This window comes from Dryobates pubescens, chromosome 6 (genome assembly GCF_014839835.1).
Source record: "Dryobates pubescens isolate bDryPub1 chromosome 6, bDryPub1.pri, whole genome shotgun sequence".
NCBI lineage: Eukaryota > Metazoa > Chordata > Aves > Piciformes > Picidae > Dryobates > Dryobates pubescens.
Window position 1 is genome coordinate 13465712 of NC_071617.1, and position 17252 is coordinate 13482963.

General features: G+C 40.0%; 1 protein-coding gene across 1 annotated transcript in view; it reads left to right on the forward strand.

Moving 5' to 3' along the window:
- Positions 1-6366: 6366 nt before the first annotated feature.
- LOC104310012 (uncharacterized) overlaps positions 6367-17252 on the forward strand; it is a 28121-nt gene continuing 17235 nt past the window's right edge. The window contains exons 1-4 of the mRNA XM_009911403.2: positions 6367-6687; positions 9337-9456; positions 10371-10490; positions 11727-11846. Of these exons, the coding sequence (XP_009909705.2) occupies positions 6462-6687; positions 9337-9456; positions 10371-10490; positions 11727-11846 (586 nt within the window). The 5' untranslated portion in view covers positions 6367-6461. The remainder of the gene's footprint in view (positions 6688-9336; positions 9457-10370; positions 10491-11726; positions 11847-17252) is intronic.

A 17252-nucleotide genomic window follows, 5' to 3' on the forward strand; every position in this document is an offset into this window, starting at 1 on the left:
AAGGCTATCGCATATTATTTCTGAGGCAAGAAGAGCGCCTATAAATAAAAAGCGGGAAAGGAAGCATATGGGCAATTTTAGCTGAGATTTTTAATTTGGGGCACAATGACTGGGAAGCAGCCAAAATCAACTGATAGAGCAAAAAGGCACGGAAGATGGAAAGCAGACATAATGCCCAAATGCTGCTCTGCTATTTTCTCTGTAAGGAAAGGCGTGCACTGCTTAGATGTATTTCTTTTGGCTGTTAGAGCTGTAGAAGCGGCAACCAATGAGTGGCTGGTACTGAAACAAACGCAGTAAAAGTTTTTAGTTACGACCAGTTGTGGTTAGCTGATTGAAAACCTATTTTGGAGAGACAGACAATTTCCTTCCTTTAAGCTTTTTCTTTATGCAGGGCACTTACCTGTACCTCCATTGTAACCAACAATAAGACACAAAGTGGAAACTAATAATGGATTTGTGGGAGTAAGCCAGCTTGCTAGGGCTATAAGTAAAAAATAGAGTAGGGTAATGAAGCAAATAGAGTATAAATAAACAAATATGAAATAGGTCAATGAAACAACTAGAGCACAGTAGAGAAGCCATAATTACTAGTTTGTTAGCCTTTGTTTCTTTGAGATGATGCAGAGCACAGCTGGAAGGAGATCATCTTTGTAGGCCTCAGATAAGGAGATGATGAATTGCAGAAGGAAATGTAATAAATTGTGAAGTAAGCCATCTTCTTGAAGATAAGAACACAGAGTCTTCTAAACAATTAAGATTATCACTAATGAGTCTGCACCTCTCTGAGCATGTGTGAACCAGCAAACAGTCTGATGAAGAACGTGGGAGCATTGGAGGGGGAGGAATTCAGGGGGGGATTCATCTTGAAGACCCTTCACCAAAATTTGCCAGAGGATGGGAGTGTGAATGTGGGAGAGACATTTGCATATATTAGCATGAGCTCCGAAAGACTGATGAATATGTTAAAGATTTCTGAGAAAAGTGATGAATATGTGTTGATGTGTGTATTAAATGCTGTAAGGAGAGGCCCTTAGCGTGTGGAGACTTTGTGGGGGGACCTTTGCATTTCAGATCTGCACATCCAGATCTGAAACAAATGCCTTTTTTTGCTCCCTAGACCTTCAAATTGGTCTTAGAGAGTTTGAATCCAATCTTTTCCATAATAGGACCATTCAGATTTCCAGAACAATTGTGGGATTTGGCTATGCACAACTCACACACATGCACACCGTCACACAGAGGTATTTCTCAGTGGTTCTGAAGATGTGTGGGATGCTCATTTCCTTTCAGTGATGGAGAGCACATCTCCATTTTTCTAAGATTCACAGGGTTGGACTTGACGATCTTTGAGGTCTTTTCCAACCTTGTTGATTCTATGATTCTGTTCTATGATTCTTTAATTCTTCAGTGCAGCCCTTTGTTAGCAAAAACATCAGGCCATGCACCTGTGCCTTGAAACACAGCTCACCAGTGGTTTCTTAAGGGTATTGATGTGAAACATAACCTGAGAGGCCTTCCTTGACCTCTGTCCTGCAAGCTGGTTTACTTAAAATACTTGATGCTCTGCCTTTGAGAAGCAATTTACCTTGTAAAATTTCAGAACTATTGTTTTTTTGGATTTTTTGTGTAATAGTTTCTTCAGACTTCTAAGATATGTAGGCACCTCTGACCTACCTTTGTGGCTTTTGAGTAACTCTCTTTTGCTACAGATCTAAAAATGTGTGGAAAAAAACTCACAACAACCCACAAAACAACCACATGTATATGTTTATTTTCATAGGAGATAGTAGCTCTGGACATGACACAAAATGCCACTTTCTTTGAAGTTCAAGGCAATGGGAAGATACATGAAGATGAAGCAGCATAATACTCTGTCACCATGGTCCCAAGACAAACTTGCTGTCTGTTAGCAGATATCCTCACTATTTGGTGAGTCAGCTGAGCACTTGTTCATCTTCTGAGGACTAATGTTGAAAGGGGATATGATTAGGAAAGTCTACAGCTAACAGTCAGCAGTGAAATCACATTTCCCCATCAGGGAATGCTGCTCTTAGCTGTTACTAAATGGTGATTTAGTCTTGGTTCTAAAGATTTGTTATGAAAAAGAAACCCAGAGTGATGCTGGTTCAGTCTCTTCAAAAACTGGGGCTTGTACAAGTCAGTGGTATTTATTGTCTTTGGCCTTTATATGCAGCTGTTACTTTACAATAGAGATTCATACCTAAAGCAGCTTCTCTTCCTATTAAAACCTTTTACAATTTTACAACCCTCTTGGGTAGATTTTGTCAATCCACGAGTGGGACAGGACTCAAGCAAGCTGTGTAAAAGGGATGCTTCAGTAGATGGCACTGTCCCTCTGAATGAGGATGAACAAATACCTCAGCCAAGGAATTTGGTTCAGTGAGTGCAATTTTATTTACAGAAGTTGCAAGGAATGCAAACAAAGCTAGCTCTGCCTAGCTAAGCAATGAAGTAACCCCTGGCAGTTTTTTTCCACAAATCTGGATCTATCAAGTCCTCATACATGTTTTTCTCACAGTTTAAATGACTATTGTCTGTTTCTGTTCAGCCTTAATTCCTCATGAAATCTTGATTGTGAATATATACATAAATATATATGTACACACACACACACAAACACACACGTTTAAAAGATACATATATGTATAATATATATACCTCTATATATTTGTGTTGTATTATATAACATATATTGTATAGGCTAGACTAGACTAGAACAGAATAGAATTAACCAGGTTGGAAGAGACCTTTGAGATCATCGAGTCCAACCTATCATCCAACACTATCTAATCAACTAAACCATGGCACCAAGCACCCCATCAATTCTCTTCCTAAACACCTCCAGTGATGGTGACTCCACCACCTCCCTTATATATATACACACACACACACGCACATATATATATATATATGCATTTTAAAGAGTTCACTGGTAATGTAAGTTACACACATCAGGGTTTAGAACTGTTCTGCTTCCTCAACCATTTTTTCCTAGTTCCTGATTTTATTTTACTCTTCTCTCAGTAGCAGATGCAGTATAAGAACTTAAGCCCTTTTGTTTGTCACTTGGGTTTTGTTGTATTTTGAAGCAATGCAATTGCACTGAATTAACACCAGTGAAGAGGCCTTAACTGCAGGTAAGGGGGCAATAAAGATCTGTTAGGCACTAGGGGAGCTATCACCTTTTTCAACCAAATCTGCTGCTAACAGAGCAGTAATGTACAGCCATCATCATACAGCTTTATAAACTGTACAGTGTTTTTCTCACCCCTGAATAGAAGGGCGAGAAAAGAGAGTGAAAGAAACACATGTTAAAGAAAAGGTGTAATAAAAAAATATTACATGGGACAAATTCATAAAATGCTAATTTAATTAGTTCTTTTTTCTTCTTTTAAATTGTGGATTCTTGATAAATATGACTATATTCTTCAATTTACTGCTTTTAAAACATTCCTTTAGCTATTTTCTTCCTTGACTGGCACTCGAGTCAAATTAGACTCCATATGTTCTCAGTCCTTGCCTCCCTCCTACACTGCCCCAGAATCCTTTTTCCACTGATTAAAATCACAGTGATAACATAATTTCTAAAATCCAGAACCTGGAGCTATCATTTTCTTCCTGTACGAGGGAAGCATTTGCTACTATAGCTCAGATAAAGATGTTGACCCATTTTTCCAATATTCATGTCACAGCCTGAAGGTTTTTTGGGACTGTTAGAATGAAGAGCCCTTAGGGTTATATATGAAAGAGGAGTATAAAGAGTATCTGTGTACATCTCTTCAGTGCCAGTCAATTTTTAAGCAATCAAAAGCTTTGCATCATTGCAAACTAGATAAAGGACTAGGTAAAATAAGCCACTATTAACAAGGAGTGGTTCAAGCAGTGGTTTGCTATACAAGTAAAACAGTGGATTGATTGGGTGATAAATAAATGTTTTTAGATCTTCTCCTCTTAGTTACAAACTTAACCTACTGAAAGTGTTGAATGCCTATGGGACTGTGCCCAAAGGCAAAGTTTTGTGTGGAGAAGCAACACAGCAGATAAAATGCTGGACCACTGGAAGCTCTTTGTTGAAAGCGCTGTTTAGCTGCAGCATCCCCCTAGTATTTGGCAAATAGATTTAAACTTCTGAATGTATTTTCTACAGAATTCAAAATGGTCTGCATGCAGTAAGGCTACTACTTGGGGGTGTCTTTTGCATGCAACTAAAATATTTTCAAGGTTATTTTTTTTAAGAGTTTACAAAGGAACTTTTGGTTGGGTTTTTTTTATCCTTTGGGGGAAAAAAATCAGGGTAGACAGCATGGGGCTTCTACTATTTTGAACATGTTCTTTAGAAGAATAAAATCGAAATACTTACCACTATTACATTACTAGTAATTTTCCTCCTTCTATTTCTGCAATCTTGAGCTGACGTTTTGTTCAGTCAGACAAGGAAACATCTAGGTCATTAAACTAATTTCGTTTATGGCTGCACCTTTCCCTTTACAGCAGCCATCTACTCTATCAAGTAGTCCTTTCAAGTCAAACAAGGGTTTGGTGACAGAGTCATCAAAGTAGGCACCTGGGTTTTATACCTTCGGGCAAACTAGCCTAGTTTTCAGGTGTGGTGCATTTCTTTAACAGCCATTTATTTCAGATGGAGTTACATGAGTGCAGCACCTCTGAAACTTGTTTTTAAACCATTTGGGGATTATCTTCCTTACAGATACATTAGAAAGCTGTTTTAACATCTGTTATACTTTTCCAAATGCTTAGTAAGAATATGTTACAGATATGCACTCATTACTTACCAGTGTCTTGTTGAAACAGTCCCATTTTTAACTCCATCTTAGTGCAGTACAGTTCAAACTACCATATTAAAAACCTCTCAAAAATTAAACTGTGCAGTTCTGTAGGCAGGATAGAGCAAGACTCACAAGGTGCATGGGATGGATTCCCAGGGATCTGCCACCTCACTGCTTTCAGGACAGAATCTGAAGGGTGGAAGATCACAAAAAAAGGTGAAGAGCAAGTGGTGGCAGAAGCAGTACTTGATAATGTGTTATTTTTACTTTAGAAGATCCCTACTGACAGGATCCATAAATACACTGAGAGAACAGGAATGTTAGCCTTGCTGTTGATAGCAGAGAGAGATCAGAACTGAATGGGCTTGCAGAGCTGGTTGTGGAAGTAGCCAGAAATCTTGATTCTTTGTAACGGATTGTGTTGTGCCATAGAGGTCTTACTCCTTTTGGTTTACAGGTGTAGACAGGTTTATTTGTGCCACATGGTATTTGTGTTTAGGAAAATTAGATCACATGTAAATAAAGAAATGGTGGTAACTTGACAGACCAGTTAGACTTGGATGATGCTATTCATCAGTGTTTGGAGATGTGTGCAGAACAAAGCATTGATTTTCAAACACAATTTATTTAGAAACTTAAGATCTGCCAAAGGAGAGTGAAGCTAAAACTTACCAATAAATGCATCAAATGGAAGCTAGAATAAATGCATCAAATCCACAGTTAAAGCAAAGTTAACAAAAGTGAACAGCACTTAGCAGACCAGTACCTACTGATTCCCTAATGAGAGTGATCTTGAATCAAACCAGATTTTACTGGAAACCTCAAGAATATTACAAGTGTAATTTCATTCTATGCTTAATTAGATTGAGGCAATTTGTAAAACTCTTCAGCTAAGGGTGGGCACATGCTCCAGGCTGGTGAATTAAGAAAATGTAGTTTGACACCACTGTATGGTTTTGTTTTGTTTGGTTGGTTGGTTTTAATTTTATTTTGTTTTCCTTCACTTTTCTATCCTTGCTGGTTGGCAAAGTCTCACTTGGTTGAGTAATGAGCTGTTTGCCCAACGGGACTTTTGTTCTGGTCTATGCTTCAGCGAAAACTGGAAAAACACGTTTGTGTGCTTCTTTTTTTTTCTTCCTGCTCTTCCTCTCTCATTGGCAGCTGCAGCTTGTACACATGCAGACAAGGTGGTGCCTACCTTTCATGTGGAAAGCTGCCTTACAAAAACTGAGGTTGGCTTTTCCATTATCCCAGAGCTCTTCTAGCCTCATGAAGGCTTTGGTGGATGCTCCTGGAGCTAAACTCTGTTCGTTCTCCACAAAATGTGTTTAGGACATCATTTTATTTTTCTTCAAGCAAAGAGAGGGTGTTTAAATGTGGCTACAGTCAAGCCTTTTAAATAATATTTTTTAGACTCTGGGATATCTGCAGAAACCAGCCTTGTGCAATGTAGCTTTTTGCATCCAGAAGCTTGTCTGCTTTACAGCAGCTGCACACGGTGTAGTCTTAACACCCTTAAGACAGGACAAACATTCAGGAGCAATTTAGTGCAGAAGTGGACAAGTTTTCATAGGATCATTGAAGCTGAGAAGAAACTTTTCTTTCCACCTTATTCCTTGTCATCTTGTGTTTGCTTCCGTTGAAACGAGAATGGGTCAACTGTGTGGACGATGCATGCAGCTGCTGTGTGACTTCATGGCCTTTGTTCAAAGGATGTCCTCCAGCTTGGTGCATGGCATCAAGGAATTCCTAACTCTGATAATAAAATGCTCCTGCTTAAAACAAAGTGGCTCTAAAACCAGACAGCTCTACAAGCCCATCCTGCAGCCTCATGAGAGGGTGACAGTGCAGGAGTTTCTGCAGCATATCGAAACAGGTAAGAGGGCTTTTTTTTTCCCCCTAAAGGGTCTTGAAAAGCAAAGGAAATTTATTTTGTGCCTTGAAAACAGATTGGTGACTGAACTGTTGTGGCATGCTACAAAGCATTTTCTTCATGTACAGGGCACCGAGGGCTCAAGTGGTGTCACAGTTGGATCTAGGTGGAAATAGTCACTTTCTTGTTCTGCCACCACCATTAATACATAGCCCATGTAAATGTGTTTCATAACAGTGAGTCTTTCTTGTAATTGAAGATTTTTTTAAAAGTCAACTTCTGAAGGAACAAAGTTGGAAACAGCCTGTACCAACACTGGGTCCTACTCAAGTGCCAAGCTGTGAGCAGGCAAATCACTGTGTGGTCCTGGCTGAGTTGTGCACATCCATGTTGGCTGGCTGCAGAACACCTCGACTTGCACTGGGAGTGCATTGTACATGGGGATGGCCAAAGTCACTCAGAGACAAACACCATTGAGTTCCTAGGCTTCCAAGCAACTAGCTTGCCTAAGTGCTTTTGTGCAAACATTTTAGCCACAAGGCTTTAAAGCAGTTACAGGATTCTGCTTGAATTAAAGCAGATCTGTAGCTCTTTGTATAACTCCTCTGCTTTACAGGCTGCCTGACTAGTCCTGGTTTATCTGTGATGTCCTCTCCTGTCCTAGTCACTGTAGTCAGTTGTCCAACCTAAAAACATGCCTTGTCTCAAGCTTAGGCAGGATCCGTAGCTTGTTTGGTTTTGCTTTGTCTCACAGCTGATTCAGTATATTGCTTTAACAACCTTGGGCTAAAGCTACTACACAAAATTGCATATTCTTCTGTTTTTTCCATGGTGTGACACAGTTAATGCTGTTTGAAATGATTTGTCGTGGGACAGCCTTTGGAATAATCGCTGTGATGCCAGTTGTTATGAACATCAGTGAATCAACCTCAGCTAGGCTGTCTCGGTAGTATCTCAGCTCAGTTGATGCATCAAGTGCAGTGAAAAGATGGTCTTCAAAAGTGCTGAAGCCAGAACTGCCCTTTGCTGCTGCACTAGTGCTTCCTGAAAAACCTAAGTGTATGTTTCTTCTCTCAGATGAGTCTTCAAAAGGCTGATCTGTCTTGGATCCTCAGGACCTGGGGTGCAGCAGGAGGGAGTCTAGAGCTTCTGTAACAGCAGTATGCAGATAGCAATGTGTGCTGTCAGGGCTGACACAATGTCTGTGATAGGACATACACAGCAGCCAAGAAGAACAACCAAGGATAATTGCTTGAGTGGCCAAGTCCTGATGCCAAGATAGCTGGAGGCAGGGAAGCCTCACAAAGAGTATCAAGACACATCCCTCTTACACTCACCTGTGTATTTTATTGCAAGATGGAGGAAGCCCATCCTCAGTTCTGGACGAATTGTAGTAAGAAGGAAGCCAACATTTGGACTATTTGGGAGCAAGGAGAGACCTCATGGTTAAATGTTGTACTCGGCTATTAGCTAGGGCAGCAAGTGCTTGGTGTTATAAGCAGGTGAAGATTCTGAGTGGCTTCTGCTTTATCATCCTCTGAAACAAGAATGCACAGATTTGTGGGAGATTGAGACAGTCAGTATGTAAGGAACTAAACCTTGCCTACACTGGCTAGTCCTTATCACTGTATTGTTAATTATTAAACTAAATTAATCTTTCTATGAACTAGTTTTGTGAAGCATACTTATCTGATCCTTGAAGCTGGAGTTTGCTACTCTTGACATGTCAGCAGCTTCTAATAATGACTTGAGATATTGGCTGAGTTTTGCACTGAGGCTTGAGCTCTCATATCCTTTGCATCCCTCATATTTGTTTATTCTGTGGGAAACTAGATTTTGTTCACAAGGTATTTAAATCCTTCATGCACTGCTTTAATCTATTGTCTGAAAGCAGATCTTACAACTGTTGCTCCACTGGTCAGTTTATACTGTGTTACCTTTTCAACTGTTTATACTGTTGAGCAGAGGTTCAAGGGTTCCCCACCCCCCCTTTTTTTTTTCCTCTCTGCTGCTCCATTCCACACATTATCATTACATGATGCAGTGCCTTATAGAAGTCATGCATGACTGCTACTGCCTGATGGCTATTGCTGAACATCTGGTTTATTCATAGTGGAACTATCATACTCAAGAACAGGTAGAATGTTAGACATTTCAGCCTGAGGCAAGCCCATTTGCAATCCATGTTTCTGTTCTCTGAAATCCTTTGTTGTAATACCCGGGAGAGGAAACAAAGTAAACTTAAAATGTAGTAAATTAAAAAAATATATACTCTTTCTATAGCTCATAACTATAAACACTATGGTCAGTAGATATATTTTAAGAAAGTTCTTCTGGGATGCAGGAAACAGATACTTTTAGAGAACAAGAACTCCTGCATTTATACTGGATAGCATAAAAATGTCTAAAGGTTATAATTTGTCTTGCTTCCAACTGCTAGGTTTGTGAGCTTCACAAGAGGCATGGCCAAGGACAGGTTATTCCAGATTCATCTATTGTTTCTTCACAGAAACATGAACAAGGATACATGGGCTCTATGTATCTATGGAGCAGGGCAAAAAATCCTTAAGTGTTTGGGTTGGTTTGATTTCTTTTTGCAAACTAACCCATTTCAGGTGTAATTGAGTCTGTGCTGTCATTGTACCTCTTCAGGTTTTGAAATGTCACCACTTGGGAAGGACCCTCTGGAAGCTTTGAGGACCTTAGCCTTTTCAGAAAACCCAGGTTTACAGCAGTCTGCTGCCCTCTATTACCTGCATATGAGTCAGCACAGTAAGTTATATCAGTGCCTGAGAAAATTTTCACAGAATTCTAAGTATTCTTTCCAACTGTGAAATTCCCTTTGATCCATTAATCAAAGTCCTCCTTTGATGCTGTGTTGTTTGCTAAGGAAAATGGAAATGCTGTCATTGCCACGTTATATTCTGGATTTTTTGCTATGAGGAGATGTCTCTCATGAGACTGTCATTTATGTAATCCTAAACTTCTGGGGAAATCTTGGCAGAACCCAGAGCTGTTAAAGTCAATGTATACTGAATCTCCCAAGAGCAACACAGTCAAAACTGTGGTGGAAGGAAAGGGACGTGGTGATTGTTTAGGGTTTTATTTTATATCATTTTTGGAAGAGGACAAAGACATAGGGGCCAGATTATAGTGGAAACTTTATGCAGGAAAGATTCTTCTTGGCTTCTACTATTCTGTGGGAACACAAGACTCCTGGGGTAATTAGTAATGGTTAGAAGTCAGCCTAGACAGGCCAAATAAGGTTGCAGCGAGTTTGGGTCCTACAAAAAGGCAGAAATTCAAGTGACAAGCAGGCTGTGGTTTATTTATCTATTTGTTTGGTTTAAAATTACTTCAAGAAGAATATTCTGCCATTGAGCTTGATAGCTTTATCCCATGTCTTTTTTCTGGCTAAAAAGGGCACATAACCATGTCTTGAGGACCTGCTATGAGGCCGAATGACTTGTTTGGTAGCAAGTCACATTGCTCCCTTTCTCTGATGTTTTTAAGTACTTGATTATTCAAAGCCTTTTCAGGAAACTTGCCCTGTTTTGCTGGTGGCATTGGAATTTAAATGCAGAGGAATACTGCTCAGCCTATGTATGGTAGCACCTGAGGCTTAAGACCATCGGGAGAAAAATGTGAGCAATGAGATTCCTGAATTTTTCCTGTTGTTCCTGCAGTGAACATCCCCCTGCCTGTGGAGCATCTGGAACCCTTCTATGCTTTGTTACGGTCTACTGACCTGGAGGTGCAGCAAATGTCTTCTTTGTCCCTTGTCAACTTTTTGCTGGAAGGAAATGGTAAGCAATTAACAATGCATCTCTCTTCAGGTGAAAAAGTGTCTCTTCAGCGAGGCTGAGGCAAGGGAGGGCACATCTAAACATCCAGATCTACACAAATCCAAATTCAGGTTTTTTAGTGTTCCTAACAGGAGAGGTGTGAATCTGTTTCTGTCTGCAAGCCACATCATAGATTCTGCTGACACCAGGGTATATCACTTCCCTGCAGCTAGATTATATTATGTGGCAAGAGATCTTGGATCTGTATACAAAGGCTGATAAATTATTCCCAGGCTAGTGTGGGAAAAGCTTATACTATTCTCATTCTTGGATCAAGAACCCACCACTTACCCTTTCAACAACACACACAGCTGATTATCAGACAGTTCACATTTTCTTGTTATTTATTAACTGGACCTTGCTCTTGCATTGCTTGCAGATTAAAAAAAAAAAATTAATTAAAATGCTTAACAGAATTGATTTTCTTCTGTAGCTAACAGAGCAAATGCAATTGAGATAGGATCTGGGAGCTGCAGATGAAAACCTTCCCAGTAAAGTTTATATTGACAGACAGGGCAGAAACATCCCATGCCTCATCGACCCAGTCTTTGTTGCATCTACCACTGCATGCCCAGGCACCTGGGCCACAACAGGTATTCCATCTCACTATCCAGTAACAGCAGAAGACAGGGTCAGTCTTCAATGCAGGTGGCTTTTTGCCTTTTTTTTTCTTTAAGGATCTTACTGCAAATAAGATCACATCACCATTTACAAGTGAATATAAAAATAAAAGAAAAAATTAAAGGATATTGTGGAAGAGAAAAATGAGAGGGCTGAATAAATTGTGGACCTATTGGAAAGCTGCAGTTGCACTTTCCAAAGTGAACTTTGTGTTTGAAAACAGAATTGCTTGCAGAAATATGTGGGACCTTCTGAACTAGAAGCTCTGAACATCTCTTAGGGTCTGTCATGAGTCTGAAGAGGAATTAAGCAAACCAAGCTAGGGACTATGGGTGCCTTTCAGGCTGCTTTTGTATAATGATAATATAGACCTTACAGCAGTCAAAGGAAGATCAGAGAATCACAGAATGTTGGGGGCTGAAAGGGACCTGGAAAGATTGTCTAGTCCAACCCTGCTGCCAGAGCAGGATCACCTGTGGCAGATCACACAGGAACACATGCAGAGGATATATTCTTTGACAAATGCATTCATGGTTACCTTTCTGTTTGCCCACTTTTTCTTGACTTTATGAATAGTTGACAAAGAATTAGTTGTCCAGATGGGTTTACTTGAGCCAATTCTCGATCTGCTTGAGTCAGAGGATCCCACTGTCCAATGTAATTCCTGTGCCTGCATCATGACTTTGGCTGTTTCAGGTGAGTATGCTGTTCTTTCTCTTTATCCTCTTGAAATGGGGAGATCAAAACCTAATAGCAAATAACAATAGCCAATAGTGAAAAACAGTTAGTGACTCTCCTTACTTCACTCTGCAGTGTATTAATCCAACTCTTACCTCATATTTCAAGGTGAAATGACATATTTGTAATTGGTGTAGGAGTCATAAAATGCAGCAGCAAATTTTGACATTCCCACATTATAAATTTAACCCTTTGGGATTCCAGTTAAGATCTTTTTCTCAGTGTTTCTGACCTTCATTCTTTTCTGATTACAACCCTTTTCCTGATTTCCAACCTAAGTATATTTGTGACCAGCTTACTAGCCTCTACACTGGCTTTTGCTTCAGTAGTTCTGTCTCTCTGATGTCGATGCCAATGAGGCTCCTTCATTTTACTAGACTGAAAAAGCCAGGCTTAATTAAGGCTCCTCTTGTAAGCAAGGCTCTCCATTCATGTTCATAGCCCTTCTGGGTGTGAATTATATGTTCCAGAAAAGGAACATAGCAATTTGATCTGCTGTCAGGCATTGTTACAATCCCAAAATGTACAAAAATGCTGCAACAATTTCATTTTAAATTGATCTCTTCTGAAGGAGAAATCACCACAAATGTGCAGTATTTCAGCTGGGGTCTCACCTGTGTCTTTCATTGTGGCATCCAGGCAAATGCATTTCGTGGTACATCTATCACTCCTGGGGTTTGTTTGTGATTGCATCATAGTGATGTTGCCATTCTGCAGCTGACTCATCACTTGGTCTTTCTCCTCCTCTGTATTTCCAAAAGACACCAACTATTAAAGGGTCTGCAACAAATGTTTCCAAGTGTACATCTCTGCATTTTGTACTGGAAGGTTTCATTCTGTTTGTGTTGCTTCAGTCTTCCTAGCTTGTCTGTTACTTGTAAAATACTCCAGCCCTCCACCACATTCACAGTGCTCCACTCACACCTTTGTATGAACTTTCTGGTTTAAACCCAATTACAGACTGGTTCTTGTGGAACTTCACTTGTAGCCTCCTTCCAGATGGTCTTTCCCATTCACAAAACTTGTTGCCAGCTTGCTTTTAGTCAGTTCTTCACCTATTTGTCACTAACTTCTCCTGCATAACTATGCATATATCACGATATAGGTATTTTCTTGGCATCCAGACAGATAAGCTCAACTACAGTCATCCAAAGAAAGGTTAACAGATTAGTCTGGCTTATTCTACCTTTTGCTTTAGAGTGCAAATTGTGCAAAGCCTGTATAACAGCTATGAATAACATTTATTTCCCTCCCTGTACTGCTTATTCCACTTGCTTCCCTCTCCAGCATGGGAAGTTGCAATCAGAATGTCCCAGAAGGCTGTGAGAAGCATGGTGAAAGTGTTACTTTCTCACTTGAGTATTTATGTAGCAAAGGGAGAGTGGATAAACAGGATTCAACTACATAAAAGTGCTGATTTTAATTTTATTCCACTGTTCATTTATTTATTTGCAGATTTAAAAACACCTTTCCCTTTGAAAATTATTTGCATGTTATTACAGCCAGATTAAGAGCTCCATAGTCTACATTACTTTGAGCAATGTAAGTTGCCTCACTTCAATATCTAAATTAGGCATGGCATCACTAAAATATTAGGTACCTGGCACTAGAAAGACTTTCTTTGTGTGTGGTTGGTGAATTTATACCCTGAAGATCTACAGAGGAACATCCCTTCTCCTGTTTCAAGCAGCCCATGGAGAAAGCAACTTCTTTGAGCACCTAAGGATGTTTCTCAGACTTGAAGGCCCTCTGGCCCTTTTAGATGTGTCTGGCTTTAGCCCAGAGTATAAAGAACACACAGCTGCTCCTGATCTAACCCACCTTCATTCCCTGTCTGGGGTGGTCACCTAGTGCCTTTGCACACTCCCTTAAGTGCCAGTGTACTTCTGAGCATAAATAGTTCAAATTAAGCACTCAAGATGTTTTCAGTCTGGACAGGAAGGCATCTGCTGGACAGAGAGGTGGGTTGCTGCCTGGGTTTTGATCGGTGTTGAGGATCTCTGTCCCAGTTTCACTAGGATTCAGATGGACTGAATCCATAAATTTCTTTTTCAGAGTATATTTAGCTACTACAGCAATGAGACTAAAGCAAGAGCCAGTTCTCTAGAGTTTATTTTATTTTTAGCTCACAGATTCTTGTTATTTAAAGGGTCTGCTTGGGAAAAATATGCTGTTCAGTCGTGTCCTTTAAGCAAGCCACTCATGCTTTAGAGTGATTTTAAAAGATAAATATGGAAGCACAACCAATTAGGAAGATCCTTAGATATCTTTAAGGTGACTCAAATTCTAAATCCCAGAATGGTAATGTGTCTTAATTCTGCTGCAATAAATGTGCAAGCCTGGATACTAAGTGAAGCTATCCAGCAGTATGACTGCAAGTTACACATACTGTAGTATGTAGTGAAAAAAAAAGCCCCAAACCACCAGCCAAAAAAGAAAACAAACAAACAAACAAAAACACACAAAAAAACCCCATTTAAGCAGCAAACAAACCCATCATATGAAAAGAATTTGAAGGTCAACTTGTTCCAATATCAGCATTTGTGCACACAACAAAAGGACATGTGCACATTTGCGATTGTCTGCAGCTTTTCAATCTGTGAGTGAAAGCAATCAGTTCTGGGAGAAGAACTCTTCTCAGAGTACATAGGAACAGAGGCAAACATTCATACCAAGGGTTTCAGCAGGCCTTAGCATTTGCATTAAGCTAAACAAGAAGGATGCATTGAGTGTAGAGCACATTCAAAGTTGTGCTAACAGGAGAACTTTCAAGCACACAAATGGCAGAGGGTAGAAAGAATTTCTCCATGCAGGTTTCAAGGTTTCCCCATTTTAGAGAAGCACCTGAATACTAAAAGCACTCTAATGGACATCAGTGGTTACAGTGGAGTCAGTGGAGGAACTGCATTACTTAGATAAACAGGTGGGCCAGAAGAAAAAAGTAATCTAGCCTGTCACATCTCCTATGGAGATAGGAATACAGTTATACATCTGGGTGAGATAGATATCCCCAGCCATTCTGTTGATAAGTTGATGCCACAGTTTAACCCCAGGCAGCAACTAAGCACCACACAGCCACCCGCTCACTCTTCCCCCTCACAGTGGGAGAACTGGGGGGGGAAAAGCCCAAAACACAAAACTCATGGGTTAAGAAAAATGTAATAACTAAGATAAAATACAGTACATAGAAAATCAGTACAGTGAAAAAAAAAAAGAGAGAAATGAAACCCAAGAAGAGACAAGTGATGCAGTGCAGGCAGGAATGGGTGTCCACGTGCCACCTCCCTCTGAAGCAGGCTGTAAGAGCTCATTTGGTCACTGTAGGCTTCCAGTGTTGATGACCACCTGTGGGCCCTCAGGCAGAAAAATTTTTCAAGCTGTCATGGTTGTGAAACCTTTCCAAATTATACCAATTATGTTTCTTCATGGAAGAAAACACTTAAAGCATCTAGTGGCTCATATTCTGTCATGGCCAGTTCTTCCTCCAGAAGACCTTCAGACTGGAAGTCTGAAATTCTGAGAGGTTCTTTTATGAGAGGATATAGGAATACACTTCCCAGCCTTAGAAGGGAAAGTGGAAGAAAATTTACCCAAGTTTTGTCCAAGTGTTTGTAATCCCTTTGCCCAAATGTGATATTTCCTTCCACATTCACAAATGTTCATGGAGTGTGAAAGAATGAAGGAAGCAGCAATATCTGAATTCTCAATCATTTTACCTCTTTTCTTTACTCAACTAATGAGAGTTTACATCATACCAGATTGGTTTTCATCAGCTGGAACCACACAGAAGAATTTCTACTTCCACTGAGAGGGGAAAAAAAAATCCCAACAAACCACTATTCGGGGTTGTTTACAAAACTGATCAGAATATCACAGTATCACCAAGGTTGGAAGAGACCTTGAGGATCATCGGGTCCAACCTGTCACCACAAACCCCACGACTAGACCATGGCACCAAGTGCCACGTCCAGTCTGCTCTTGAAGACCTCCAGGGATGGTCACTCCACCACCTCCCTGTGAAACAAAAGCTTGTGTTGAGGGATGATTCTCAATAGATCGCAGCGAGGGAGCTGCTCTGCTACGTACGAAACCCTGACCCAGAATCAGGTCATCTACGAATGATTTTTCACAAGAAGAGTAGCTTCCCACATGGGAAAGCTTTTTAAATACCTAACTCTTTCCAGAACAATTTTCTCAACAATTGAGTATTTTTTTCCCCACATAAAATACTCTCTTGAGTAAAATATTCATATGAAGGCAGAAAGGGACTGATCCTTGCATACTAACTGATATTGGCTGACCTATACTTGAATAAATATCTTAGCTTACCTGTGTGTGGCAGTTCCCCAGCATAGATAGGCTCCAGGTATAGAAAAAACAACTTTCTAAGGTAGTTGGCACCTGAAGAGTTGATATCATCCAACTATTTCCTGCTTTCTTCTGCTTTATGTTTCTCTCCGCAATCTTTCAGAGACTGCCCATTGCTTAAACTGTCTAGAAAGGTATGTAAATGAAGCAAGACTCCACCAAAACTCCTGTGGTCTTCAGTGGCAGTTTGGCTCACATAAACAATGGACTTTGCTTTTTCCTTTTATGAAGTCATCTACTGAATGCTGTAATATTAAGAGATTTCTTCATTGGTCTAATCACTATTTAAAGGTAATCAACTTCAAAGAACACCACTGCCAAAACCTTATTTTTTTTCCCCCCAAATTGTGCCACTTAAAATATACATCAGACACAAATACAGATAATGTTTAGACATAAAAGGAGAAGGCCTCACGTGTCTCAGTGTGACAGCAGGTCATTTGTTGCAAATGTTTTGATGGCCTCATGGTCAAGTCGCGGGGGGAAGAGCGTAAGTGAGGCTACCTTCAGTAAGTTCAAAACAAAAGGAGTAGAATTAAAAGCAGATTTTTTTTTTTAAGCACTCTTACATTTCATAGCATAACTTTATGATATGTATTATGCATATATAGAGTATATATATATATATGTTACATAGTATTTTATAGTCTCTGGTTAATTTCGTGGCATTAAGTATTACAGTTTTTCCCCCCCCAGTTTTCAATCTAACAGTCTCAAAGTGCTCTGCAGATAATTTCTGAATGCTCCTTGTACTCCAGGGTGTTGAATACAACTAGTTGTAAAACTTAATATGCTGCCATGCAAGGTGTGCAGTCAAATTCTGCTTCTAGAAACCTCTGCATTGTTGCCTGTGACACAGGCACGTTTGAAGAGAGAAACTGGCCCTGAATATATCCTGCTAACTTAATTCAGTCTTACCTGCAGTTAGTTGTGTAGGTTTTGTCTGGCACACTGAATATCTTAGACGTAGCAGGGGGTACAAGGCAAGTATGACAT